A 27,214-nucleotide genomic window follows, 5' to 3' on the forward strand; every position below is an offset into this window, starting at 1 on the left:
CTTCAAGGACTGCTGGCATGGACCCAACATCTTATGGACATCTTTTGTGCTTTTTGTTGGTTATTTTGTGGTTTAAAATAGCCCTGAAGCGTGGTACTCAAGTCCTATCTCCTGTTCCCAAGCTCAAGGAAGGTGTGATGTGCCTTATGGAGGAAAATATGTGTGCAGGATAAGCTCCATTCAGGCACTGTTGGCCTGTGTTCAACGTTAGTGAAGCAATAATATCTATTACATAAGGTATCTTTAAACAGAAAGACACAAAAAACATCATTTGTTGATCAAATGATGAAGATGTTGTGAGCAGAGGTTCACAGGAACCTAACTGTACTCCCGCCAGGAGCAGTGGTTTAGTAATTGCTAATGCAGTGTTCACGGCAACTTTATAGAACTACCAAACAGCAAGAGTCAACCACATCCATTTCCTATTACCACCTAACATTATACATTTACCTTCTTGTTTAAAAGGCAATGACTGAAACGCAAGAATTTCCTTTTATTATTATTTTTTTATTGCCTTATATCAGCTTTATAACAATGCTTGACATTCAGCAGAAACCTAGAAATATTTGAGTGAATAAAACAAGTGAAGGATGGATAAGCAATGCCTCAAAGACACTCAAATGGCTAAGAGTTACAGTAAATATTCAGCCACACTAGTCATCATGGAAATGTAACCAAAATGAGCCAAGGTTCTCCTCCCCTGACCAATGCTACTTCCTAGTGCTGATGAGGATTCAGCAAAACGACTCAAGCCATTATTAAAAGACCAAAAATAAAAGTGCATATTCTTTGACCCAGCAATTCCACTCCCAGAAAATAAAACCTGGATCTGTGAAAAATTTTTGTCAATAGGTATAATTAACAATAACAAAACAGTACAAATCACTTCAAAATATAAATTGATGAAACAGTGGTAATACAATGTAACATTACATAGCTATCCAAAAGGTGTCAAAAACTAAAGATGGAAAAAATGCTCATTAAACATGAACACAGATCATTAACAAACAGGTACGACAGAAGCTTTTATTTCTTAAAAGTCTAAATGCATAAAAACATGAAAATGTCTGCAGTAGTTATTATCAGTACATGTTAAGATGAATACTCTGAAATCTTGGTGTTCTCTTGTATTTTCCCAGTTTTTCCTTATAATAAACATGTCACTTTTGTAATCAGAAAAAAGGGAAGGGAGGGAGGTTTGGAAGTAAATTTGATGAATCAATTCTGAAGTTCTGAGTCCCTAGCAAAGTATTCTTTCCCCAAGATGGCCACCCTTAAACCTTAGTAATTCTGCTACTAATTCAAATTAATACAGCAGGAGGTGCTGTTTGGTCACCCAAAGTTTAAATGAAGCTACAAGTTCATATAAGGAACCTTATATGTTCATATAGAACATATAAATTCAGTACCTCTTATTGTTGTAGTAACCACTCTACTCATTCCCAGCTCTACAACTTATTAGCTCAATGGCGTTTCCTTAACTGTTAAAGGTGATAAGAGTACTTTGCTCATAGGAACGTTGAGGTTTAAATGAATTAACATTTCATTTATAATAGAACCCAACATATGCAAGCCTTACATGTACTGGCTATTTCTGCCAAAACATAACTGTTAGATGGTGTGTTCCACTTTGGCTACAGAAATAAGTATCTTAGGGGAGAAAGAAAGATGATACTTATAATCTCTTAGCACATCAACACAAAAATACATTACTTTTTCCTTTTATAGATCGTTTTTTGATCACAGCATTATGCAACATTCTAGTTATGAGTTTCCTGCCATCTTTTTTAAGGAGAGAGAGGGGAGACAAATTATATGGGGGGGAAGTTTACATTCTATACCACTCTACTGGTACAAGAAACACGCTTAGGCTCTTATCTAAGACCACAGCACCACTAGCAAAAACAGTCACATGCTCACATACCATATACAGACACTTAAGTTTGTATCAACTAGTGTTTCTCCTGAACCAACGAAACTAAAATTTGAAATGTAGAAATTTAGTATACCCAACTGTAAAACTGCTAGAAACTATACACTACTTTTCATTTTTAACATTTTCAAATCCTCATTCACCTACAACCACAAAATGAAGCCAAAAAGGAGAACACATTCATCATTATTTAAACTTATGAAACACAGGCTTCATGGGCATGCTGCTGCTACTGCCAAGTCGCTTCAGTCATGTCCGACTCTCTGCAACCCCATGACTGTAGCCCGCCAGGCTCCTCTGTCCAAGGGATTCTCCAGGTAAGAATACTGGAGAGGCAAAACCTTCAGTAGCTTACATTTTGTTCATGACAAGGCCAGTGTGTCAAACACTACCTAGAAATACAGTAAATTTTTCCAATAGTAGTAATAAATATTAAACTAAAAAGAGCCAAAAGCACTCAACAATTCTCAAACAGATATTCATCAAAATGAGGTAAGTCTAATGTGTCATTTGCTAAAGAATTTAATGCTGAAGCAGAAAAAAACTCATCAAAAATATCAGTCTTCATGGGACTTTCCAAGTTCAATGTTCTAATAAAGGCATTATTTGTGAGTGAATCTGGCTGAAGTTCACTCTGATTTTTCTTGGGGCTACAGTAATTATGCTCCTGCCTCAGATGTGTGTTGTGGGCAATACTGTTTAATTCATTGGGAACTGGTGCCGGGATATGACTATCTCCCATTTCTAAATACCTGAAGTCAGCCTCCCCGTTTTCTGAGAGCTCTGTTGAAACCACAGTGGCCGGGGACAGTAATTCTGCTAGAATTTCTTCATGCGTCTGACCACCGTATGGGGAAACACCGGGAACTGTGGCACACCCTGATTTATTATCGGCAATGTCAATTTGACGCTGCAGTTCTTGTAGCAAGCCTTCTATTGACTCACTGTCATTTGGAGACCCACAATGGGACACCTGTTCCGAAGGTTCACTTGGAAGTGTTCCGTTTTGGGGGGAAGACATCAGAGAGGCTAATTTCTTCTTTTTTGCCTTAAGTTTTTTAAGAAGTTTTAGACGGAGTTTATGAATCTGACCCTCAATTGTGTCTCCATGGTTTGGTGAAGAAACACCATTTTCATTTCCATGAGAATTGTGGTTGAGGTAAGCTCCACAGGAGGCACTTTCACATCTCTTCCAGACTTCCGAATCACCAGTGCCATCAGCACGGGGAGGGGAAGCTGTGCTGGTTGGTGACTGATGGCTTGGAGGAGAGTTACTCAGCAGAGGCGGCTTAGCTGCCCTCCTGTGAGCTTTCCTGGAGGCCTGGCTGGCCTTTTGTCTTGAACCTTTAGTTTGAAAGCCACCAAAATTACTTGCCCCCTTAACTGAAGGCTGCAAATCAGTCACAGTGTTTCTGTTATGAGCTGAAACACAAGAGGGCATAAAAGAAACACCCTTGCTTAATAAGCCTTTAACCCAACTTCCCACAAATGGTTTCTTCTGATTCTCTTTCAGAGGTGGATTCTGTAACGGCTTAGCTGTTACAGTTTGAGAAAATGCTGTGGTTTCTTTTTCCTTCCAATCAGATACCTGAGATGTAACATGTTGTTCTGGATTTAACTTCTCCGTTTCTGCTACAAGAAATTGTTTCAGTGAAGCATTCCTCTCTAGGGCAACTGTACCCTCAGTGTCTACTGGCTTTACTTGCTGTATAAGGCCACCAGCCTGAGTGTCATTAACAGGCTGAGTAACTGCAGTATCTTCTGTAGACACCTGTACTGATGGCATAGTTAAGAGTTGGGATGAAAAGCTTAAATCTGGCTGGTTGTGGGTAAGCTTGTCCTCGCATGGGGCCACTAAAAGAGCTATGAGTGGCTCCTCTGACTGCAAAGTGTTTGCTTCAACAACCCCTGCATTTTCTGCCACAGGTTTGTGTTCTAATAAGAAACCTTCAGAGTTGGACTGTACTTCTTCAAGTGTCAAGGGTAAGATACCACTGTCAACTGAACCTTTCAGATTTGGAAGGGAATGACGTCCAGGAGCTACGGCTTCATCCTGTGAGAGGGTATTAGGAACCATGGACACATCTGTGGGGTGCGTTCCTGAAGACGGTTCAGCTGAGGCAGCTTCGCCTGCAGAGCATGCTGCTGGAAACACTTGCTTCTCGTCGCCGAAAGCATACTGGTCACTAGTCTTTTTAAGTGGATGGCAGGCAGGTGCTTTATCTGTCATCTGGGATGTTTTTCTTTCCCAAATAACAATATGTATCTCCGAAGCAGGAACCTGAAATGTCTCATGCCTTTCAGAACACAGGCCTTTTAAGTCATCACATTCTAGCCAACTTCCTGGGGAATGGGGAGTGAAAGTGAGAGGTTAGACATTCAAACAGACCACTATTCTAGGTAACTTTCTTCTGGCTTTTTTAACTGCTATTATTACTGAATACCCACCAAAAGAGAACTTGAAAACATGGCCTTATCCTTATGTCACCATTTTTCTCTGCCGAATGTCAAGTCCTTGGATTTGGATAACAAGTTATGGACAAACATCCAGAAATGTGAAAAACTGAGGCAGTGTTTACTCTTTTCTAAAATGCTCATAAAAATCAAGACAGAAGTATCTTTAACTTCTGGAATTCAGAGTGCAGTATCACCTGATATATATAACAATATCAGAAAATAGATTTAAGTTTTTCATATATATGAATTTTCAAGATAAATGAAGCTTGTTACCTCAAGTACCAACATTTGATTATTTTATTGGGGGGGGGGCGGTTAGGAAAAAAATATAAGCTTAGGTTTTTGGGTGTCTGCTCTTATTTCTAAGCTCCTGTTTTCTCATTTGTCAAGTAGGGATGAGATGATCAATGACAGGGAAAGACATTAAATACCCCCTCTAAAACACCAAAAAAAATCACAAACAAAACTATCTGCTAAATAAGTTTATATCGATACAGTCTTATAAACAATCCGAACCCAGTACTTCTTATCCTATACCATTAAAACTTTGAGAATATTTTCTTTACCTAGGTCAGTGGATCTCCACCACAAACGTATGTTAGAACCATCTGATTACTATTTGGGCTGAACTCTCAGAGATTGATTCACTGCTCTAGAGAAGAGACAGGACATTTTTTATAAGCTAACCATACAATTTTTATATATTTGTCAAAGTTGGAAAACACCTAACCTCTTCTCTCTGAAGAGGATTTTTCATTCTCTAGAATGCAATTAGAAAACTAAAATTTTTTTTCAAATTTTTTTTTAAGTTATTGAGAACTCTAATCCCCACCGTAAATTCTGAAGTAGGGTAAAACTTTAAGGTAATATCTGTATTTATGAGTTTCCTTTTGCAAAGTGCTTTTATAAGTATATTGTGATATGTATCCAAACTATCCCCAGGAAGAACATTCAGTGAAAAACAGCAAACTATAAACCAATAGTAGTCTCTCACCTCAATCTCTGTTTAAAAAAGCATATGCATATGCATGTGTATACTCATAAACATGCTGATATGAACAAACAAAGGCAGCCATGAGGAGTGATTCTAAAGCAGGGTGATGGGGTAGAGGAGAGGGGTAGGGTTTTAACAGGCAAGGACAAGAAGAGAGAAAAGAATGTCAAGGCAACGTTTGTCTTAAAAGAACAACAAACTAGAGTTCAGTCCCCACGCCTATTATCATAAAAGAAAAACGTTTAAGCACTTACCATCAGCATCTAAAATCCATGTTACAAAATGATTATTTGCTTGGTACTGAATTACAGAAGTTACTTGATAAAGACAGCCTTCAGAATGAAATGAATAGCGCTGCAAGTCATTATGGGGTAAGCCTTCCACAAAGTGCAACATGAATACGAGAGAGACTCTGTAGGGGAGAAAGGCAAGAGAAGTCAAATGGATGTGATGCCATGTATCTGGCTGCACAAAAGATGGTCTGAGGCAAGTGAGTCACGCATAACACTCCCAAGGCCAATTGCACTGCTTTTTCTTGAGAACCTCCAGATGTATGCCTTAATTAGAAACGGAGAACTCATTTGAAGACGTGTGTAACAGTACACCCTTCTCAGAATGGTGTCAGTGACAGTTGGAGGCCATCATGTAGTAAAGCTCTAACACAGGCCATTAAACAAAACTTGCTCTGTAAGCTGCAACACTGCTTTGGCTTACAGAAAATCTCTTGAAAACTACTTCACAGAATCAAAAGAAAAAAATCTAGACCTTCGAGAATTTTCTTTGGTACCAAGTGCCCAAATTAACTGCTTTTTTGTTAGATGGGACAGGTAATATGTGAAACAAAATAATAAACCTAAAATATTCAAATAAACATTTTAAAAAATTGAATAAGCTAATAATTTGGCCTATTTCTCTGTTTTCTCAGGAAGTAGACAGACCCATCAAGTTAAAATTCTACTTACAAAAAGTTTATTTCTAAGGAAGTAGAAAAGAAAACATACTGGTTGATTTACTATAAATTTCAAAACATCTGTAATTTCAAAAATACATTACAGTAACATGACAAACCAGAGAACAGAACCCAGAATAGGCCTCAAATAACTCAATTTAACAGAACTTTCAGGATTTACAAAAAAATGCTGAATATCTCTTTTCCCAGGTATTGAAACAGATGTCAAAACTTACTTAGCTTATCAACATTTATTCAGCTGAAATAAACTTGAATCAGTGTCCAAAAATGTAGATTATCCAAACTGACAAGGGATAATTTGTAAATTATCCCTTGTCAATCTATTAGAGAATAATCTGGTCTTTATGTAACTATAAATAAAAAGTCCTGCAAACTGTCTATATCAATAAATTCTGTTTTTTGCCACACATTGATCTGCGATGCCACAAGTGTGGAGAATTTAAAAACTGTGAAGCATTTAAGTGTTTAGAAAATTAATGGGCATTTGAAGAATTCGGAGAAAATTCACAATGCATATATAACAAAGCAAATGAAAACACAATCAATAACTCCAAGAAAAATAAAGAGCTATGAAAGAGATGAAATATAACCACATATACTCCTTGGCAAGAGAAGGGATATATGTATACTCATAATAAACAATGAAGTACTGTTTTAACCAAAAAATGTAGTCACATTGGAAGGACACGGAGAGGTTAAACACAGGTGGGGCCCAGGTGATGGTGTGAGAGCCCCAGTCCTCAACTATTTTAAAAGGTGGCAAAGGCACACTGTACTGAAATGTCAAAGTGAATGCTACCTTAAAGGTTTAAAGCAGATGCCTGGAAATGGACTAGAAGGAACGCTGTTCTTTTCTCCTTTTAGGTCTTGGCACTAGTAGATTAACTCAGATTTTGTTACTTGGGTGAAAATTAAACCTTTAGGAAAGGTTCTGAGGGATTTCTTGGCACATTCAAGGCCGTTGGGAAAAGGGAAGAGAAGGTTAATGTCACTGGTTCTTTACTACATCAAATGAAACCTCAAAACATGTCCTTTAGGTAGGGACAAAGTTACAGAGGAGGTACGTGTGTGAGTGTATTAACAAAAAAGATAGAGAAACTGCCTAACGTGGAACTGCTGCTGCTGCTGCTAAGTCGCTTCAGTCGTGTCCGACTCTGTGCGACCCCAGAGACGGCAGCCCACCAGGCTCCCCCGTCCCTGGGATTCTCCAGGCAAGAACACTGGAGTGGGTTGCCACTTCCTTCTCCAATGCATCAGAGTGAAAAGTGAAGTCGCTCAGTCATGTCCGACTCTTCACGATCCCATGGACTGTAGCCACCAGGCTCTTCTGTCATGGATTTTCCAGGCAAGAGTACTGGAGTGGGGTACCACTGCCTTCTCTGAACATGGAACTGACCTGCGAGCTTTTATAGAGATGGAGCTTCTGATAATACAAAAAAGAAAATTCTAATCAGTCCGCCCACTGAGGAAAAACAGAAGGGTTGGTGATATATAATGAAGATATATCTGCTCAAGGGCAGCAGAAAGCTTACAGAAGAATGAAGAATTAGCACGCTGAAGTCTGGGAGAAGATGGAAACTCAGATAGATGAGCCTATGGCTCATTCTGAATCATCTTAGTTCTTGAAACCAGGTTAAGGAAATCCCAGAATTCTAATGACTCTAGGCACTTGATACAGGTGAGGAAAATGGAAGTTTAATACACTTAAAAGAGAGAGAAGACAAAGAAAAAAAGGAGGAGAGATAGTAGGTGTGGGGTCAGACAATTACCCTAAGTCAGCTCTGCAGTAGTGTGTCACCTGAACAGCTTACCAGAGCTCCTGACAGAGAGAAGCACTTTGGCAATTCATAAACCTATGCTAACTCAAACTTCTGAAAAGCAAGTTGCAGTCATCACTTTCAATACTACACATTGGGAAAAAAAAAAAAGTAAATCCACATTCACTTTGTTCTAAAAATAGTAAGGCAATTTAAACTCACTTTTCTAATACCATTTTTCTTATTTGTGACTTATTGTTGCAATTGTTACACGGACCAAAATGGGCAGCCTTAAGTGGATGCCACTCAGGGATGACATTTGTAAAGGTGACCAGATTCTTCATACATCTATTAAGAAAAAAAAAAGACATAATTTTGATTAAGTTAATAATCATTCATGTTACCTTAAATCAATGACTAAAACAGAAGGCACTTTCATTTATTCATACTTTCCTATTCCTGCAAATTTATGTCAATGTTCCTTCCTAACCCTACCCTAGTAAAGTTTTCTGTAAGGACGCTCCACATTAATTATCTATAGTTTCTCAGCTATGAGGTGAAAATGTTAAAGGCAGGGTTTCTCAAGGGCAATCCCACTGCTCTATATTTCGTACTGGGTTATTCTTCGCTGGAGGGCACTGACCTGTGCACTGGAGGATGCTGGGCCTCATTCCTGGCCTCTCTGCACACAAGACGCCGTAACAGCCTCCAGCTGCAGCAACTAGCTATCTCCAGACACTGCCAAACATCCCAGGGCAGCAAAGAGCCCCGAGTGAAGAACCACTGCTTTAAGGCTTTCAAATGTATTAAGAGTTCATCCTTACTCAAAAAATTCACCATCTGGCTATCCATTACTAACAACCAAAAATGAAAAGGGCACTTACAAAAACATATTTGGGAATAGCAACAATTAATTATTTTGATTTTTAAACTATAAGTATCAGTTGTGAAAAAATGCGGATTTCACAGTTTACATGAGTTCTAAATTTTGCACTTAAGCCTGAATATTTGATAGCAAAAGCATCTGCAAACATGATCTTTACAGATGCACACTACAATTCAACTCAATTAACAGTATCTTTAAAAGAGCAATTATTTATTATCTAAGAGACACCACCTTCTTTTATAAATAACAACAAATACCAGTAAATAACTTATATGTGAGGTAAGTACAGGCTGTCACAAATAGATCAATTCTCAGGGAAGCTAACATTTTAAAGGCAAAGCCACATAAGGGTATCAACAAACGCACTGACTGTTATTTCTGCTACATTCTCAGTTTCCAAAGATAAATATTAAGTAAAGGCTCCTATTTTTCATTAATAAAAGGGAGTTTGTCTCAGCAAATAAGCATTAATGCCCCACATGACATCTCACATTCCTGAGCAGGTACTACATATAAGGCATATGAGTTATACTACATATAACTCATCTACCAAAACATCCCTGTGGCAGGCGCTCTTTTCATCCCCATTTTACAGATGAGGAAAACGAGACACATCAGATGATAAACCCGACAGACATGAAATGAGTTCAGGGAGCCCAACTCCAAGGTCTTTAACTGCCTGCAGAAACTATCTTCTAAGTCAAGTCAAAAGCTCTTAAACTAGCACTAAAAACAGCAGCACACAAATGAACAAGTTTGCTGATATTCTTCCACCAGATTAAGTGAAAATAAGTTTCAATGTAATGCCACTTCATTTTAAGCTTTTCCCCTCTAACTACTTTTACTTTTAGAGCAAAAAAACTTTAATGAAAAAAAAGGGAGGGGGGCAAGTGGTTGGTGGATTCTCTCCCTTGAGCTCTCATGGTTTTTCTATACGGCTCCAAAAGGCACTTTTCACTTTGTATTCAAAGCCAACAGATCAAAATAACTGCTAAGTCACTGGCCCTCTGTTATGTTTCCATGTTACTTCCCTAACTAACTGTCTGAATTTGGCCAGAATAAAGATGATTTCTGTTGAGTTCCTGGCACAGAGAATATGCTCAGTGAAAAGCTGTCAAACAACTGAGATACAGATTCTGGAAAAGCTATCATCAAGCTGACTGTCGGCTTCAGGCTTGTTTCTGTTATTTGTATTATTTAAGACCCAGGTGGAAATTAGGCAGCATACCTCAGTGAGCAGGAAAGTCTGAGGGGACAGAAAGTCTAAGCCTGAGTTGTTCCACTTACTAGTCTGTCACCTCAGGCAACAATTTAACCCCTTTCAAGTTTCAGTTTCTGCATATGTTAAATGAGAAGAAAGTCAGATAATTTATAGAACTCAATGCCAGAAGACCTAGAAGCAGATGCTTCTTCTAATACTCATACAAAGTTACTTAAGTCCTAAGTATGAGTGAAATGCTAAGTCTTACTCTGTTCCCTGATGGACAGGGAAGCCTGGTCTGCTGCAGTCCACAGGGTCACAAAGAGTCAGATACGACTGAGCAACTGAACTGAACTCTGTTCTAGTCCTTTTGACTTAACTGATTAAAAAAAAAAAATGCTTCCTGGTTCTACAGCTTGGATTTCCTAGAGCATTCTCTCACACTCAGCTCTCCCTGACTAATCCCTAAATACCTGAAAATAGTCTCAGTTAAGATAATGAATATCTGAAGTAGTATTTCTTCATATACATTTATTCAGTAACTTGGAGACTCCAAATTTTCTAGTTTACTAACAGATGAATTCAATAAAAGAGGAAAGGATTTTACCTCTATTGTAACAGTTTGAATAAATGACCAACAGAACCAGCGTGGTCATGTTTTAATTGCCAGCCAGCCAGTGACTTTCTCATATATGGACACTGCAAGGGTGTTGTGTCTGATAAATTTTCTCTCCCTGACTCCTCTTCCAAAACCTAATTTCTCTCTTTTTTTTTTATATGGTAGGTGTATGGAAGCAAAATAACTTTGCAGCTTCTTTCTTCTCCATGTTTCGTCCTGAGTACCAATCTCAGGGTCATGTACAACAATCGTGATCTCTCTAATCCTCACCTAGAGGCAGCAGGGAAGTAGAAAGCTGAGACAGTTCACGTGTAGAAGGATTCTGGTGGTGGCTCTTTCATAGGACTAAGGGAAGGAATGGGAGAGCATAAGTTACCTCTAACATCTGCTGCCAAGACTCTGGGAGCCTAAAATCAAGTTTCCACAGTGTTCAAAACCAGCAAACAAAAGCCCTGGTCTCTGATATAGGAGTAAACAAAACACATATGGCTTTGCAAAGAATTCTAAGAGGTATACTTACTCAGCGGGGAATCCAGCAGAAGTGGGGGAGGCAGAGGACTGTGCTACTTCACCATTAGCCCCCACTTCCCACTAAAGAACTTTGTAACAAAATTCCTTCTAGTAATCTATCAAACCATTCATGTTTATTTATTATTATTATTATTTTTGGTACTCTTTTAGTATGAAAAAGCAAGTAAATAATAAAGTTTCTGGGGCTCAACTTTTTCCTTTTAGCAGTGGAGAAACTTCAATATACAAAAGGAAATTTTATCAAGGGTAAAGACAGCAATGCTACAAGTGGAAGCAAGTTTTCTTCATATTTCATTACTTGGAGACATTTTCAACAGAATGAATCCATTAAAGAAAACAGAAACACTAACCTGTTTTGATACTTGTGTCCACAGTGTGAACATTCAAAATTCCAAGAAAAAGAGTATGTGAAGAGCTGTTCAATGTGGGGTTCTATTTTTAAGAGCAGGGGAAATGCAAACACAGGACTTTCCATATCACCTTGAAGAAGAAAAAGAAAAATTATTGCTCATAATGAACTGAAAAAAAATTACAAATTGTCTTTTCTCACTATATTCACAGTATGAATATATGGGAATATGTATATATGACAGAGTAAGTTATTCACAATTGGGCAAGAGAAGTTTTCGAAGCACTTTCTAAAAACACTCATCATTTTAATTCTCACTCGCTATCTTTCATTTGTCTTATTGACACTTATGAAAACACCTAAGACAAAGATACAGAAGACTCATACTGTCTCCTCAGATAAGCTTTTCTCAGGGAAAAAAAGAAATCCTCAGAACTGTGACAGTTCTAAGGCATCATAAAAACAAAGCAAAAATATGTAGATTTGTTTGGTACAGATGCTAAAAATAATATAACTGGAGAAACCCTGTAGGATAATAATTTCCAAGTTGGACAAAACCATGAAAAAAAGCCATTTCTACTCTGACTCTCTTGTTCTACAAACTGGTGAGGGCATGACGCACCGGGCTCACAGGACCAGACTCCTCAGCCACTACTCTTCTTAATCTTTTAACAATTAAACTTCAACAACTTTAAAACTAAAGAACATCTGAATTTTGTTGTCATTAAAACAAAAGCTGAACTGTGGATTCTGTCTTCCAATTTGGAGAGCAGCACGTTAGGAGGAGGACTTAGATTCTCCTCACATTCATCCTCCAATTGCTTTCCCTCCTTTCTATTCTCCAGGGAGCTTAGATGCTGCCTTACTGATTTGGCCCAAGGACTAATCCGAGCCCTGCCATCAACTCCCTCCCCCTGGGACTGCTTCACTTCCAACGTTCGCTTCTCCCCAACCCTGGAACTACAGCTGTCTGGAACGCAGTTGAGAGGAGTCATCTCGGTCGGCTGTATTGAGAGGCAGAATAGTGGATGTTCCTGCCTGAGAATCAGTGGTCTTAGGCACCACTCCATCAGTATCAGTGGTCACAAAAGTTATAGTCCCACTGCTATTTTTGTAAAAGAACAGAAATCCAAAACAAAATACTTTTCACAAACAGAAGAAATAACAAATTAATCTCCTAAAAATGAACATCATATGCATAAAGAGTATGTAGTATAGCATGAGTTTGTAATTAGTTATCAGCCTTTACTTACTCTGTTGAAACTAATATCAAGTGAAAAAGTAAATAATTTATATTGCATTATGACAACATAATCTTTAGCTCTAAAAAATTTATAGTTCTCAACAAACCAAACTATCACAAAAGAGCTCAAAACACAATTGAATAAGTTATATGACTACAGACCATTTTAGGTAATGTACATAACTCCTAAATTTATCTTAATTATTTTTCCTTTGATTATCACTTTTAGGTGTCTAAAGCATCCTGTTAGAGAAACGTACAATACCAAAGCTTATTTCTAATTTTGATAACCTCCTGTCTAAATTAAGTGGTTTCTCTGTCTCTATTGCCTTAACCCGAACTCCTGCTCAACTACAGATCTTCCTCAACTCATGAAAGGGTTATGTTCCAATAAACCTATACATCATGGAAAATATCGTTAAGTTGAAAAGGCATTTAATCCTCCTAACCTACCAAATATCAAAGGTTAGCCCAATCTACCTTCAACATGCTCAAAACACTTAACATTAGCCTACTGTTGGGCAAAATCACTGAATACAACGTCTATTTTATAATAAAGTACTGGATATCTCATGCACTTTATTGAACACTACACTGAAAGTGAAAAGCACGATGCTGGACTGGATCTGGAATGGTTGTAAGCATATCAGTTGTTTACCCTTGTGATTGCACGGCTGGCTGGGAGCTGCAGCTCACTCCCACTGCCCAGCATCACAAGCGAGGATCATAGGGCTTATCACTAGTCTAGGAAAAGATCACAATTCAAAACTCAAAGCACAGTCTCTACTGATTGCATTTCTCTCTGTAACACCATTGTAAACGGGAAAAAATTTAAAAGTTGGACCACTGAAAGATGGAGACCGTCTGTACCTAGCTTGCATATTTCCCTGAAGTATCTTGTTCATCAGGATGCAAACTTTTCAGGGACTCCTTGCTGTCTAGCTATTCAGGTTTCCTCTTCTGTTACTGACTCATTAATGTGTCTGGCCACTTTTCTATCAGGTTTTTTCTTTTTTTTTTAAACTGATGTACAAGAATTCTTCATAAGATATCCTGGATATTATTTCTTTGTTCTATCTTTACACAGAGGTTTCAAACTTTGATGTTAACTGCAGTCACCAATCTCTAGTAAAATAGTGACCTATATTTTCTTCCAAAGTTTTACAATTCTGCTTTTCGTGTTTAGGTCTTTAAATATGTGAATACTGGAAGTTTCTTTCTAATTGTGCTGTGAAGAAGGGCTCTAATCCCACCCAAACCCCCTCCCCCACCAATCAGGAACCAACCATCACCATTAGGAAGAAACCAAACGGGGGTGGGGTTGGGGGGAGGCAGGCAGGTTTGGATCTGGACTTTCTATTCTGTTCTATTGGTCTGTCTATCCTGGTACACAACACTCAAAGACTAAATTACTCTCTGCTGCTGCTGCTGCTAAGTTGCCTCAGTCGTGTCTGGCTCTGTGCGACCCCCGAAGATGGCAGCCCACCAGGCTCCCCCGTCCCTGGGATTCTCCAGGCAAGAACACTGGAGTGGGTTGCCATTTCCTTCTCTAATGCATGAAAGTGAAAAGTGAAAGTGAAGTCGCTCAGTCGTGTCGGACTCTTAGCGACCCCATGGACTGCAGCCTACCAGGCTCCTCCGTCCATGGGACTCTCCAGGCAAGAGTACTGGAGTGGGGTGCCATTGCCTTCTCCAATTACTCTCTACACTTACAAAAATAAGTAGACACCATAAAATACTGGCTTTTTCCTTAAAAAAATAAAAAATACATATATACAATGAAGGAAAGGAAATATCAAATTGACGGTAGCAGTTACCTTTGTGGTGAGGTAAGGAATAATTGGGAAAGAGTACAAAAAGGGTATTAGTTGTAATATTTCTTAAACTGTGAGGAGGGAGAGCAGAGAGGATAGCTTACAATGTGTTTTTTTCAAAACAGTAATGGGGATTCCCTGGTGGTCCAGTGGTTAATACTCTGAGCTCCCAATGGAGGGAGCATGGGTTCAATCCCCGGTTGGGAAACTAAGATCCCACATGCTGTGTGTCCAATAAATAAAATAAAACATTAAAAAAAAAAAAAAAAAAAAACAGTAATGAAAATGATTAAGTGTCTTAAAATGTAATTAAGCTGATCTTAAAAATGTAACCAACATTCCAAGCCAGTATGGATTCTATTTCTCTTTCTTTAATGGTTTAGAATACATGTCAATATTCAGAATGAGGACACACACATTGTAAGATTCCAACGTGCTCCCAGAAGCAAATGTTAGGCTTCATTAGTAAGATCTTAAGCACTAACGTAGCCCCTCTCACTGCTGATTGAATAGTGCAGACACATTGAGAGGATGCTACTGCACAGGAAGAGCTACACGCCTGCCCAATTGCTATGAGTGCACAATTTTCAGACATCCCTTCTCTGTTATATAGAAATCCACATCCAAAGCAGCAGTAGAGCAAGACACAATCTTCCAAATATTTATAATGAGCAGGGGTAAGCAGGGTGTTGATTCAGACTGGGGAAGAAACCACTCTTTAAAATTCAACTGGGAACTGAAGTAGGGAACCTTAATAAAACATCTCAGGTCACTCTAGGAGGGAACTGATAGCCGCAAAATGCAACATGGGAGCCCCTCGGTCTACACTCTGGTGATCTTACGGACAAGACTCCTCTGGGATGACTCCCCCACCCAACAGATAAGTGGCTGGAGTAGTCTACTGGGGCAAAGGACAGGGAAAGAAGCCAATGGTGTAATCCCTGAGTGCTGAGCTGGCTCTGAAAACTGCATCCACTCTGAAGGGATGGAACACATGCGTGCATATTTATATAAAACAACTCCATCCTTGAATGACTTAACCAGTGATACATTTCTACCCAGATTCTCCCTTCCAAGAATGTGATCATCCTAAGTAATAAAACAGTATTGTATTTCCTTATGATGTAAGTATGTCTTTACAGTAGATGAATAATACAGTTAAATTCCACAAATTACTTACCTAATGTACATCTAAGCTGAGGTTGAAGTCTAATAAAAATTTCATCTCTGACTTCATTCAGACAGGTCTCTATCTTTGCAAATATTTCTGAAGGAAGCTTTTTACAATCTCCATCTAATAATAAAATATAGAACATTAGATTTCTCATCAACCTATATCTTTCCACAGACAATTAACACATTATCAAAAATGAAAGTTTCTCAGTCAACAAATTTTCCAGAGACAAAACGGAAAACTACAAAATTCCTTAATTCTTCTTGTCTTTGCAGTGTATCATGTGTTTATGTGCTTAGCCAACTCACTTGTGTCTCTTTGTGACCCCATGGACTGCAGCCCATCACGGGGTACTCATGGGATTCTCTAGGCAAGAATACTGGAGAGGGTAGCCAATTCCTTCTCCAGGGCATCTTCCTGACTAAGGAATCGAACCCAGGGTCTCCTGCATTGCAGGCAGATGCTTACCATCTGAGCCACCAGGGAAGTCCCATAGTATACCATACATTCCCTCAGTCTGTTTTAACAGCACAATATCGTTAGTACTGACTGCCTGGCTCAACATCATTCTGCCAGAGTAAAATCTCAGTGAAAGTTTTTCTCACCCAAATAATCACAGGCCTTGCTAAAGAGCTACATGTTAATATTCTGCCCATCTCTGAAACATCTGAGGCCGTTTCTTTCAATGCAATTGTTCCTTATGCTAAAATAACTTCTAATCAGTTAATCTTCTCTTTATAACTTTTACTGAACTTAACTAGATCACAGGAACAGATAAATTTATAAGGACTCTTAATATTATGATTACTTCCAAAACTAACATTTGGTATGTTTCCTTCCTTCTACATCTTTTTTGGGGGGAGGGGAAGGAAGGAGGGCATGAAGGGATCTTCATTGACATCATCGAATTTTGTACAATTCCACATTCTGCTTTTTTTACACAAATGTGCTTCATTAAAAACTTTGCAGGCTAGTTATTACACTCCAACTGAACCATAGTTTTATTGGCCATTCCCTATCACTGGACATTTAAGATTTTTCTCTTAATTTTACTATTATAAATAGTATTATAATGAACATCTTGGGGCACATACCTGACCATGTTTTTGACATTCTTTAGGGCAAAAGTCCTCAAAATTACTGACAGAAAACTAAGAAAATTAAGAAACTAAGATTAACTAAAATTATTTTGAGTAAAAGCCCCCATATGCACCTGATTCTAAGTACTCTTAGGCTACTAGATCTTTTCACTCAAATCTCTTACAAGTAAATAATTCATATAGCCTGATCACACACTACTTATGTGTTTCACTATGAGAACATCTGGAGTCTCCTGTAATAAGAAGTGAGCACTGACCAGAATTTTTGGTATCTGATCACACTAGAAAAAAAGAGAAAACTTACAATCAACAGTAATGCAGCTGGAACAAATGTAATTACAACTATATTATAAAAACAATTATCTTGTAAAAGATGAATAAAATACTGAATAACCAAGGTCAAACTGCATAAAAGTAAGGATTCTCCCCTACCAGATACCAAGACCCAAAAGGCCATAATAATTTAAACAGCCTGGCACTGGTACAGCAACAGGAAAATATTCAAAGATGGGGAAACAATGTATAAAATTTATATAAAAGATTGCAAGATCAAAGTCAAGTTGAGTAAAGATGAGGATAGCAAGACCTAAAAAGCCCTAATAATTAACATAGTGTGGTACTGGTACAGAGACAAAGTGACTAAGAGAACAAAACTGAGTGCTAAGGAACTGCTTACACAGACTGCAATATGACAAAGAGGGCATGGCAGATCACCTGAGGAAAAAGGTGGAGCTAGAAAAACTGGCTATGCAATGGGAAAAAAAATGAACCCTTACCACACACCATACCCAATTACCTCTCACTGAACTAAGAATTTCAATGTAAAAAGCAAAGCTCTGTGACTTCTCAGTGAAAACACAGGTGAATGACTTTCTCATCTTGGATAAAGGAAACATTTCTTTTTAAAGCCACAAACATTACTAGCTACAAAATGGAGATGAACAATTTCTGTACATCAAAAGACATCTTTAAAAAAGCAAAAGCACAAGATATAAACTGGGAGATGTAGCAAGCTATCTGACATAGATAAATAGAGCAACAAGGACGTATAAAAGCTCAAATCAGTAAGCACATGACAACAGAACAAACAGGTATAAGACACAAACAGGCTTCACAGAGGGAACAGAGGGTCAATCTATATAGGAAGAGCTATTCAATCTTTCTAAAATTGGGGAAAAGCAAATCAGGACCATTTTATATCATTCAAATAGCAAAAATCTCCAAGTGTGAAAATAGCCAAGGGAAGAAATATGGACGAGAAAGATCTCATCTACATTGCTAATGGGAGTACACACTCGTACAACCACTCTGGAAAACCATCAGCCTTTATCCATTCTGTGTGACAGAGTCTATCCTAAGGTAGATCCAAGGGAAACAAACTCCTGGGCCCCGAGAGATTGGCCTAAAAACAGTCACAGCAGCAGTATTTATGATGGCAAGAATCAACCCAATGATAGATGAATAAATGCACTGCTATACTTACAAACTGGTATTTTGACAAACTGGAAATATTATACAGCAATTAAAATTGGTGAGCCACAGATACAAGCAGCTTTACAGATAAATCTTTATAGGAAAAAAAAAAAGGTCCCAGAAAAAATATACTGTATATTTTTTTAATAAAGTTCAAAACATTAAATTAGGCAATATATTACTTAGCCATATATATGTAGGAAGAACTATTTATTTTTTATTTTTAGGAAGAACTATTTAAAAAGAAGAAATGATAAAACACATTTTAGGATAATGATTACCTTCGGGGGAGTAGAGGATGGCATGGGGAGGAACACAAAGGTACATGTAAATCACTGCAAATATTTTATCTTGGGTTGGAGGTGGTTCCTGGGTATCCTATTTCATGAGAAAATAAAAATATATCCCTCACTATGAAGTGATTTTTGGAGAGTTGTGGGATTATGGGTGATCTATTTACTTCTTTATTCCACTTTACAGCAACTCAAAAACTTACAAAGTTTTACTGTGATGGACTCTATGTCGATCACCATTGACCAACAGATAAGATTTAACCACAGACTCCTTACTGTTAGTTTTTGAAAAAGACTGCCTTTTGGGCAGTCATGATAACACAACTGGTATTATCTCAAGCTTCATGATATGTCCCTTTGGTCCCTGCTCCCAGGTCTTGACACAGAACAATGGGTACTAATGGCATCTTTTTCACGCGCTATGAGACAAGTTCAATATTAGTCTCTCTAAAAATTAAAGAGAAATAAAATGTTATTACTAACCTTTAACTCCATCCAGCTGACTGGTGTGCAGAAGCTTATTGGCTTCACTATACCTGGTAAACAACCGCCCGAACACGGACTCCTCTTTGGACCGCAGGTCGGTCACAGTGCTTTTCAGCCCTTCCAAGTGCACCAGTGCTGACAGGATACAGTCTAACCAACACAGAGCATGTGCATTTTTCCACTGCACACATGAAGTCTGGCACAATGAGGTATGTTTGCTCTCCAGTGGTTTTTCCAGTTCAGATGTGCACCTTTCATTTTGAGGGCGAGTTCCTTCAGTTCCAGAAACATCAACCATGGGAGCATCTTCCTCAGAAGCCATGTCAACAGTATCAGCTTCCAAAGCCTCATTCTGCTCCCAGCAATCAGCTGTCCTAACTGGATTCTGCTGTCCACTGTACAGTGAACCAGGTAAGTCTGGTGAGGTTCCATCATATTCTCCTCCATTATGGTTACTGTTCAAAACTTGTTCACTGTCAATGCCTCGATGATTTTTAGTCTTTTTGGAACCTGCTAAAAGAGGTGAATCTTCACAGTTGGTTTCCAAGATCTTTCTTTTTTGAGACTTATTTGGAGTGTGACAATCTTCCAAACACGGAGAAAATAAGTTATTAAGTGATTTAGAGCCCAAAGGATAGATGCACTAGAAAGAAAAAATAAAAATTCAAATAAGCTCAAGCTTTACTTTACCATTTCTATGTTATGAAAAATATGTATAAAATGTTAGCATTAATTTGATATGAGAGGGTATATAATATTATCAATCTAAATTTGAAGGAACAAGGATAAACAACTAATCAAAAATTTAGTCCTCAAAAGAGTAATTTTTTCCTAGTTAATTTGAATAGTCAAGGGTTTAATCTAAGCTACACCAGGGTAAGCTAACAAGGAAAACGTACATATTTTTGCTTTAACAAAGAATCCAATGTTGAATGAATTAAAAATTCTAAAATTCTATGATAAGTGTACTAGTCTTTTGGGGATAGGTATACTGCATGGCATTAAAAACTAGAAAAGTAGTTTCAATGTAAAAAGTTGCCAAGAGTAATATCTATGTTACATAGTTTGAAACTATTAACCAGAGAGCACATCAGTGGACCAATTTTACAACCACATGGAGTCTCAGAATCAAATTGGATGAATTTTAATGACTTTACCATGCATGAACACAATTTCAGCCAAACAGCAAAAGTGTAAACAAATCACTAAAATAACCAACGAATTTTCCCTAAGCTTGAACACCAGCAAAACATTTTATAAGATAGATGCAAGAAATCTACATCCTGTGTGCCTTCACTTAAAACATGCCTTCTTCTATACAGGTATGGTAGACAGCCATCTCAGTGGCCTCTAGTGAACTAAAGAACTATTATATCTCCAGGTAGTCAGGCCCTAGGGTCAGCCCCCTGCCACAGCCTCGGGCTTGGCCACGTGACTAGCTGTGATGGGACACGAACAACCAGGATGCACACGGAGGCCTGAAGCACTGGCTGACTGGACTTGCCCTCTCACAGCCCTCTTTCTGGAAGATACTTTCTTAGTTCTGGCTATTGCACTCTAAGGATCCCAATTAGCCTATGGAGAGATCCTTGTGGAAAAGAAGTGAGATTCTTGCTGACTACCCGAGTTGAGTTCCCAGTTGGGAGAGGGCATCCACAGCCTGCCACACAGACTAAATTTAGCTGTACTAGCCAACAAAATGGGAAGTGTAAGAATGGCCTTGACAACCCACAGAATCATGAGCGAAGCCATTAAGTCACTTTGTCACTAAGTTTTGAGATGGTTCATTTTACAGCAACAACTAACTGAAATGCACTTAGAAAGAAAGAAAGAAAAGAAAGATGTCCGACTCTTATGATCCCATGAACTGTAGTCTGCCAGGTTCCTCCATTCATGGGATTCTCTAGGCAAGAATACTGGAGTGGATTGCCATTTCCTTCTCCAGGGGAACTTCCTGACCCAGGAATTGAACCCAGGTCTCCTGCACTGCAGGCAGATGCTTTACCGACTGAGCTACACGGGAAACCTGAAATGCACTAAATCCTCCATTTTAAAATACAGCATCTTCTAAAACGAAGATCATGGCATCTGGTCCCACCACTTCATGGGAAATAGATGGGCAAACAGTGGAAACAGTGTCAGACTTTATTTTTCTGGGCTCCAAAATCACTACAGATGGTTGACTGCAGCCATGAAATTAAAAGACGCTTCCTCCTTGGAAGGAAAGTTATGACCAACCTAGAGAGCATATTCAAAAGCAGAGACATTACTTTGCCAACAAAGGTTCATCTAGTCAAGGCTATGGTTTTTCCAGTGGTCATGTATGGATGTGAGAGTTGGACTGTGAAGAAGGCTGAGCGCTGAAGAATTGATGCTTTTGAACTGTGGTGTTGGAGAAGTTGGAGAAGACTCTTGAGAGTCCCTTGGACTGCAAGCAGATCCAACCAGTCCATTCTGAAGGAGATCAGCCCTGGGATTTCTTTGGAGGGAATGATGCTAAAGCTGAAACTCCAGTACTTTGGCCACCTCATGCGAAGAGTTGACTCATTGGAAAAGACTCTGATGCTGGGAGGGATTGGGGGCAGGAGGAGAAGGGGACGACAGAGGATGAGATGGCTGGATGGCATCACTGACTCGATGGACGTGAGTCTGAGTGAACTCCGGGAGTTGGTGATGGACAGGGAGGCCTGGCGTGCTATGATTCACGGGGTCACAAAGAGTCGGACATGACTGAGCGACTGATCTGATCTGATCTGATACAAGTGAACACTACATTCCCAATATTGCACTTATTTAGAAATTCTTTAGTTTAACAGGACAAGTTCTTCATTTTTCCATTACTAACTAGATGCGCAGTCACCATCAACAACTTGATCCTCAACTTTTATACCCTGAGATTATTTCCTTAATCCTACCACATGTCAGATTATATAGAACACTTTAAAATCAATAGCGGTAATTTTGTATTCAAAAAGTTGTCCAAAGCAATTGAAAGCAAGACCCTGAAGAGATATTTGCACACCCATACTTTTACTACAACATTATTCACAATAGCCAAGAAGTAGAAGCAAACCAAATGTCCATGTACAAACAAGTGGATAAAGAAAATGTGGTATATACATATTAACACAGTAGAACATTATGCAGCCTTAAAAAAGGGAACTCCTGTCATATGGTACAATGTGGATAAACTTTGAGGTCATTACACTAAGCAAAATCACAAAAAGACAAATACTGTATGATTCCACTTATATGAGGTACCTAGAGATTAGTCACATTCATAGACAAATTAGAATAGTAGTTGCCAGGGCTACAGGGAGAAGTTGTTATTCAACAGTACAGAATTTCAGTTTTGCAAGATGAAGAAGTTCTAGAGTTCTTAAGTACATAACATTTAGAGGTTAATAACTTTCTCAGTGAGTCCCAAAGTTAATAAACCAACAGATAACAGTGACAACATCTAAAGGACTCCCAAAAGGTTTAAAAAAAAATCTTGAAATATATCCCCTCCTCTAACAGTCTTAACATCTTCATGTAATAACTCAGGAAACTGAATGGAAAAATAACAGAGAATATTTAAAATTGCATACCAGACAGATCTAGACTTTGATTATCTACATATTAAAAAACATACAGTCTAAAAACTACAAAATGAGCGCAAATTTAAACAGTGAAGAAAAAAGCAAAAGGCTAAAACTTTGATACCATCTAAGATTAATACTTTACCTGCAGATCCTCACACAAAGAGACAGATTCTTGAAAACTAATTCGGTAAGTCTTTAAGGCTTTTAACTTTCCCTTCGCCCTACAAGCAGGGCAATATCCATCTGACAAAACTTTCACTGAATCATAATTCTAAAAGAGAAAAAAAGTAAATTAGACACTCACAGATTTTATCAAATTACAAAAAGTTAAATGTAAAAGTAACCAGAACATTTTTAAATAATTTTCACCTAGAAGCATCCTGGCAAGATATCTTAAAAGACAGCAAATAAAAGAAATCCATACAGGCTTTAATACAGCTATTATTCCAAAAAGAATATATTCTAGTTTTAAATATTAAAGTAGGTGTTAAGAATAGCATTAGTTTTATTTGCAAGAGAAAAAGTAACGTCAGTTACCACTGAAAATATGTTTGATATATTCAAACAGTAAACCATAAGGTCTATGTTTTCTACTTTCACATATCAAAGAAACAGAGAGGTAAACAGAAACAGTCTTTCGCCATTACTGTAAGATTTCCGTGGAAGATACAATTTTTTAGAAATTAATTGGTAAAATTAAAACCAAATTTAAGTCTCAAAAACAGGAGGGAAAAAACCAACTTTGCACTGAGGCAAAAAATAAGTGCACTAACTTTTCCCAAGTACCCCACCATGTGGAGTGAAGAGTTCCCTATATCAGGCCCTGGTCCAACCATTGGCAAACCATTTCCACTCTTCGGGGAATCCGTCATTCCGAGTCATTGGCTAATTTATGTCCCTTGAAACATGTCAATAGCACTAAGGATTTCTCAATGAACCCTGGAAAAAAAAAAGTCAATAGACAATTAAACAAAAATCCTATTTACTCTGAAAAAGAGCTATGCTATTTTAGAAGATGGATATATATTAAGTATATTTTGAGAACTATATACCCTAGGTTAAACAGATTCTAAAATTGTTATTTTGAAGTGAAAGCAAAATACCTAAATTTATTTATAAATCTAGCAAATTTGTGGGAAGAGGGCATAAACCAGCAATAGGACCAGTCTTCGTAGTAGACTCATTTAAAAGGAAACACCAAAACTTGTAATAGAGTTAGCTATTAGTTAACTACATTGACCAGAGTTTGAAAACCTAAGTTTTTAGTCTATATACGATTTAAAACAAATATATAAACATTATATTAAGAAAGTACTTTACAAAACCTAGATCCATTGTGCTATTACCTTACAAGGTAAAAAGAACCCCCTACATTCCTACTGCTTTCAATTATCAAGAATATAGCACCAGCTGAGAACAGTGCCACTTCTTAAAAGCTGACAATAATGTACTTTACATTAAATAATTTGTAACAGAACAAAAATATAAACACTGTCATAGTACAAATTACACATGTAACAAGTGTTTTTTGAGTGTAGTCCCCTAGAGTAGAATCACATTCAGTCAAGTCAAAATTATGAGACTGGAACTCAGTGTAAGGTAAAGTAATTGTTAACAGTAGTTTAAAATACAAGGAAAACTAGATAAAGAACTCTGAGCAGAGTGAATCACCACTTCACAGGGATTTGTAGAACACTTGGAAGAAAAGTTTTTCCAAAATCTAAGAATCCATGATTCTTATGACAACCACCTCCTGGGAAACTGCGGCTCACAGATTCACTTTAGAAACTAGTTATGCTATTCTGTTTCAGAGGAATATACTTTACACAGCTTTCAAGCCAAGGAATAATTCCAAAAATAAAAATGCTCTTTAGAAAAACATCAGTGAATCTCATGTTGCTATTCCTCAAGAAACATTCATAAGCAGGATTTCTCAACCACAAGATTACAGACATCATATACCAGATCAATTTGTTGTGGAGGCTGTCCTGTGGGTTAAGGGGATGTTCAGCAGCATCACTGACCTCTAACTGCTAGATATCAACAACACCCACCCCTCACTTGTAACCTTATCTCCAGATGTTGCCAAATGTCTGTCAAATGTTGCCAACCTGGGGGGTGGGGTTGGGGGTAGGGGGCCAAATTCAGTCCACTGAGTATCACTGCCAAAAGGGTAAAAAAACAAGTTTAGTGCTTTTTCCTTTTAAGTTCCTCAGGGACAACACCAATTTGTTAACTCTGGCTGGTTCTGTTTATAACCTACTCACAGAAGGGAACTATACAGAAGAGTCCAACTTCTAGGATTCAAGAGTGGCTAAAAGCACCGGCTTTAGGTTCAAAACTGTATTTGGAAAATTAGATGATTCTAAGAATTAAATGCAATGCGTGTAAAATGTTTAGCACCTGACACATAGCAAAATTTAACTACTATTTAGTGCTATTTTATACATTATGCAGAAAATAGGCAGCATAGCTTGGATCATTCTGCAGTATTCTCAAAAAAAAAAAAAAAAAAAAGGCTGGTAAGCCATGTATCTGGAACAAATCTTCCTTGTTGAAAATTTCCATCTGCCTGAGGGATTAAGGAAACTTTTCCGGCTGGTTCTCTCTCTCTACTAAAGTAAAACATGGTAAGAATTCAAATTTGCTCTCCTGATCCTATCATCCAAGAATTTCAATGGTAAAACAGGTAGGTTGGTGGTTGAAATCCTGAATATGCAAAAGCCCCCAAAGAAAATTCGCTAAAAAAACAAAAAACAAAAAACAAACCAGAGGTAGGCTATTCAAGTCTTTCAAATACAACTTACTTGGTCCTAGATAGGAAACCCTGGGGTAGTTCTTACAACTCAATTTATCCCTGAATGACTGGCCTCATCGTCCTCTCTTCAAAAAACCACCTGCTCCTGCTCCTTTTGCTTCTATTTATCCTAGACTTTGGCACCTCTATGCTTACAAACACACATACTAGAAAATTTGAGTGCTTCTCTAGTCAAAGTCATCAAATTCTGTGGACAGTTCTTTGGAAGCATCTCAAACCCCTTCTGTCTTCATCTCCATCTCCACTCCTTATCACTGCCAAAGTGATGCTTTTATTAAAGAAAAACAAGTCTGAGTCTGTCGCTGCTCAGCTTAAAATCAAGTAATGATTCCAGTCTGATTACAGTAAAGTCCAGACAGCTCCGTGCGTGTGTGTTCAATCGCTCAGGGTTACCTGAGGGCAATGCTAAGACCTAAATACCACCACACTGTGAGACCACTGGCTTTCCAGTCTTACCGTCTACTCCACTTCACCCTCCGCGTTTTTTTTTTCTGAGCCGCTCCCCACCCCCACCCCCACCCTTTTCATTACTTCTGTGAGCCACTGACGCTCCAGAAGCCCATATGTCAAGTACTAACCCAGCACGGACCCAATTACAGCATCAAAGCGTCAAGTTGGCCCTGGGGCTAGCGAAAGCAGCAATTAAGCTGAAGTCACAGCCCAGTGCAAAATGGGGAAACCTAGAGAACCAACTGCTCGAAGAAGGCCTTACACCCGTTTAAGCTTTCCCTCCAAGGAAGGGGGCTCGGCACGCAAGCTGTCAAAGGTGAGGCCACACAGACTTGAAGCCGAGGGCTAGGGCTGGCTTTCGGCGCCCAGCCCTGTCTGGTACCCAAGCCAGCCGTCCCGAATCACAGACCAGGAGACGTCAGTTTCAAAACCCAACCTTGGATACCCGAGGAGACCAGGGTTCCGTTAATTCACGCTCCTTATGAAGCGGGGAGGCGGGCGGGGGGGGTACGGTGAGGGGAACCTCTGGTTTCTCTTCAGCATTTACCTCTCTGAGTCCAAGCGAATGAATCTGGTACTCTATTCTAACACCTTATTCACCAAGCCTTTCCCCCTCCCAGCCTAGCCCCTCCTTTCAACCAGCAGAGTACCCCCAAAGATCACCCCAGCTCCATCCGCTTTTCCTATTTCAGAAGCTGAAGGAAGCTACTCCGTCTTTTCTCTTACCTGCCGCCGGCTCGGTCCTTCCTCGCGTCCGGGTCGCTCGGAACTCCCGTTCCAACTGGAGCTCACACGCCAGAGCGCGACGTTCAACCCACGTTCTCCTCGGCCCGCTCCTCCCCCCGAGCCCCTCCGCTAGAAAAGCAGCTTCCGGTTTGAGTCCCCGGAGAAACACTTCCCCTTCCGGCTCTGCGTGGGGGCCCTGAAAGGGCGTCAGCCGGGCAGGGAAGGCGAAGACGGGAGCACTTCCGGTGGGCCTCCGCAGAGAGGCGTGGCTTTCCGCTCGGCCGCCGCAGCCGCAGTTGTAGCTGCGGCGACGACTAGGGGCGGGGCCGGTGGCTGCAAGAGCCCGCCATATGTGA

At 38.9% G+C, this 27,214-nt stretch overlaps 1 protein-coding gene across 3 annotated transcripts; it reads right to left on the minus strand.

Moving 5' to 3' along the window:
- Positions 1-486: 486 nt before the first annotated feature.
- Positions 487-27,015, minus strand: USPL1 (ubiquitin specific peptidase like 1). 3 transcript variants are annotated; one of them, XM_019971450.2, is made up of 9 exons: positions 26,859-27,015; positions 23,638-23,803; positions 23,007-23,135; positions 19,278-19,923; positions 15,935-16,048; positions 11,699-11,828; positions 8,334-8,459; positions 5,639-5,796; positions 487-4,276 (listed from the first exon to the last, which is right to left on the minus strand). In XM_019971450.2, exons 2-9 carry the CDS (start codon positions 23,734-23,736, stop codon positions 2,391-2,393), a joined length of 3,288 nt encoding a protein of 1,095 aa, XP_019827009.2. In that variant the 5' UTR covers positions 23,737-23,803; positions 26,859-27,015; the 3' UTR covers positions 487-2,390. The 3 variants fall into 3 exon arrangements, with proteins under 3 accessions (XP_019827009.2, XP_019827010.2, XP_070656314.1); XM_019971451.2 differs by lacking the exon at positions 23,638-23,803 and having other exon boundaries at positions 26,859-26,978; XM_070800213.1 differs by lacking the exons at positions 23,007-23,135; positions 23,638-23,803; positions 26,859-27,015 and adding an exon at positions 18,783-18,879 and having other exon boundaries at positions 19,278-19,431.
- Positions 27,016-27,214: the final 199 nt, after the last annotated feature.

This window comes from Bos indicus, chromosome 12, assembly GCF_029378745.1.
Source record: "Bos indicus isolate NIAB-ARS_2022 breed Sahiwal x Tharparkar chromosome 12, NIAB-ARS_B.indTharparkar_mat_pri_1.0, whole genome shotgun sequence".
In the NCBI taxonomy this organism is placed as follows: domain Eukaryota; kingdom Metazoa; phylum Chordata; class Mammalia; order Artiodactyla; family Bovidae; genus Bos; species Bos indicus.